Below are 2,066 nucleotides of genomic sequence, written 5' to 3' on the forward strand. Positions count from 1 at the left end.
GCTCCAGGAGAGCTACCGGCCACCTCCTCCCCAGGCATTGCCAAGCCCTGAAGGCACGTGGTGCAACGCGGTGCACACCAGACCCTTACCCAGAGGGTCCGTGGGAGTGCCTTTGAAGATGATGCGGTAAGTGGTGAGGAAGATGGCTCCTTCCGCGGGAAGGAGAGGTGGACCACCAATATTCCCTCCAGCAGCTTCTTCCCGTCCATCAGGCATGAGGTACACGCGAAGCCCTTCCATCACACACTCCTCACCCACCAGCAGGTTGGGGCGCAGCAGCTTTGGCTACGGGGACGTACAGTAGGAAGTTCAGGCCCATGCAGACTGCGGAAGGGGACTCGATAGCCCCACAGAGCACCGGCGCCTTCCCCGCACTGCAGCAGGCCGGGTCCATACCTTCTGGATGGGAGGAAGCCTCTTGCTCTCCCTGTGCACGGCATCCAGTGTCTCTATGTGCATCTGCACAATATCTGTAGACAAACACGCAGTTAGAGACTGCAAAGTCCTGCCCTCCACACCGCGCAGCGGGCTGCCGACCCGCCCCGTAGCACCGTGCGTGCCTTCTCTCGGCCTTCCCACCGCTTGCCGCAGGGCCGTCTCTTGAGCAGCCCCCTCAGTGAGACCACACAGCTGCCCATTCCCCAGCGCTGCTGTAACGCTCGTTACCAGGGATCATGACGTGCAGCCCCTTGAGGTGCTCGTTGGTGACTCCACTCTCCGTGCAGACTTTGTCCACAAAGCGGTTGATGAATCGCACCACATAGTTGGCCACATCGGAACTCTCTGCGTCCTCAAATCCACTTTCTGTGTCATAGCTCTCAGCCATGCTGCCAGCGATGCTGCCGTACAGGAGTAGGGAAGAGTGTCTCTCCTCTGCTCTAACCCACACCAGGCAGAGCCCAAGGGCGTTCCCACTCTTGGTAGGAGCCCAGGAGAGCTTCCTCTCTTGCTACAAAACGCCCCTGAGCGCTGCAACCCGCATCAGTCCCGGCGGCAGCTGAAGGGCCCAGACGCCCCAGGTATTGCCCCAAGGAGCTCGCGCCCCAGCTCAGGTCGCTCTGGTCGCCCTGCGGCATGGCCCTGCCAAGCTCTCCAGCCCTGCTCACCTGTTGGTGACGAAGCTGTTGCTGACGCTCTCCACGTCCCCCAGCCCAGAGCTGCGCAGCAGGCGGTTCTTGCTGGTGTCGAGAGGCAGCAGCAGGTAGCTCATGCGGTTGGCATAGTGGATGGCCTGGCTGAAAACAGTGCTCTCCTCCTTCTGGATCAGCTCCTGCTGTTTCTCTCTGCTCATGGTGGGCCAGAGCCTCAGCTGCTCCGATGCTATCTCCAGGGCAGACTTGGCTTCCTGTGGCCCCTCCGTGCTCTCCTGAAGGAGTTGGAAGGAGATGTCAGACGTCTGCATGGACAAGGAGACCTGCGAGTCTTCACCCCACTGTTCCCACAGGAATCTCCCAGAACCAGGATGCAGTCCCTCAGGCTGGTTCAGCATCCTTATCAGCCCGCGGGCCTTTGGGGAGCGCTGCTTCTGCACAGCAGCTCTCCAGGGGCACCGACACCCCTGTCACCTCCTCACCTCACCCGTGTGGTTCTCCTCGTTGTTGTCCAGGTACAAGGCTCGGATGTGATTCTGCACATCACAGTAGAACATGGCCTCCCAGAACTGGATGTTGGTCCACACCACATGCTCCTGCACGCAGCTGTAGGCAAACTGCGTGATGCCCGGGCTCAGTTTCTGAGGAAGCAGAAGGTAGAGGAGAGTTTCATACCAAGATGGCCTTTGTGCCAAGCTCTCCTCTCCAGGTAATCCTTGCTCTAGCCTGTTGCTGGGTACCCTTGGGCTGGCAGGACGGACATTTGCATCAGAGCTCCTCCAAGCATTCCTTGCAAACTCTTCTCAGATTTGCCCAGCACCCACCCAGAGGCAGCCCCGGTTTCTCAGCACCCCTCCCACCGGTGTTCCAGCCATCTTGAGAGCCTTGGGCCCAGAGGCCAGCGCAGCCGAGGGGACAATCTGCCCTCAGCCTGGCTGCAGCGCTGGCTCTCAGACCTTCAGGCTGCCAGCCTCT

The 2,066-nt window shown here is 60.4% G+C and overlaps 1 protein-coding gene across 1 annotated transcript in view; it reads right to left on the reverse strand.

The window, feature by feature from the left end:
• LOC104621123 (myotubularin-related protein 5-like) overlaps positions 1-1,732 on the reverse strand; it is a gene marked incomplete at both ends in the record, with an annotated part of 3,632 nt that extends 1,900 nt beyond the window's left edge. Inside the window, 5 exons of the mRNA XM_010287524.1 lie at positions 90-285; positions 397-470; positions 667-839; positions 1,107-1,396; positions 1,574-1,732. Coding sequence (XP_010285826.1) covers positions 90-285; positions 397-470; positions 667-839; positions 1,107-1,396; positions 1,574-1,732 — 892 coding nt within the window. The remainder of the gene's footprint in view (positions 1-89; positions 286-396; positions 471-666; positions 840-1,106; positions 1,397-1,573) is intronic.
• Positions 1,733-2,066: the final 334 nt, after the last annotated feature.

This window comes from Phaethon lepturus, unplaced genomic scaffold, assembly GCF_000687285.1.
Source record: "Phaethon lepturus isolate BGI_N335 unplaced genomic scaffold, ASM68728v1 scaffold50525, whole genome shotgun sequence".
Lineage (NCBI taxonomy): Eukaryota > Metazoa > Chordata > Aves > Phaethontiformes > Phaethontidae > Phaethon > Phaethon lepturus.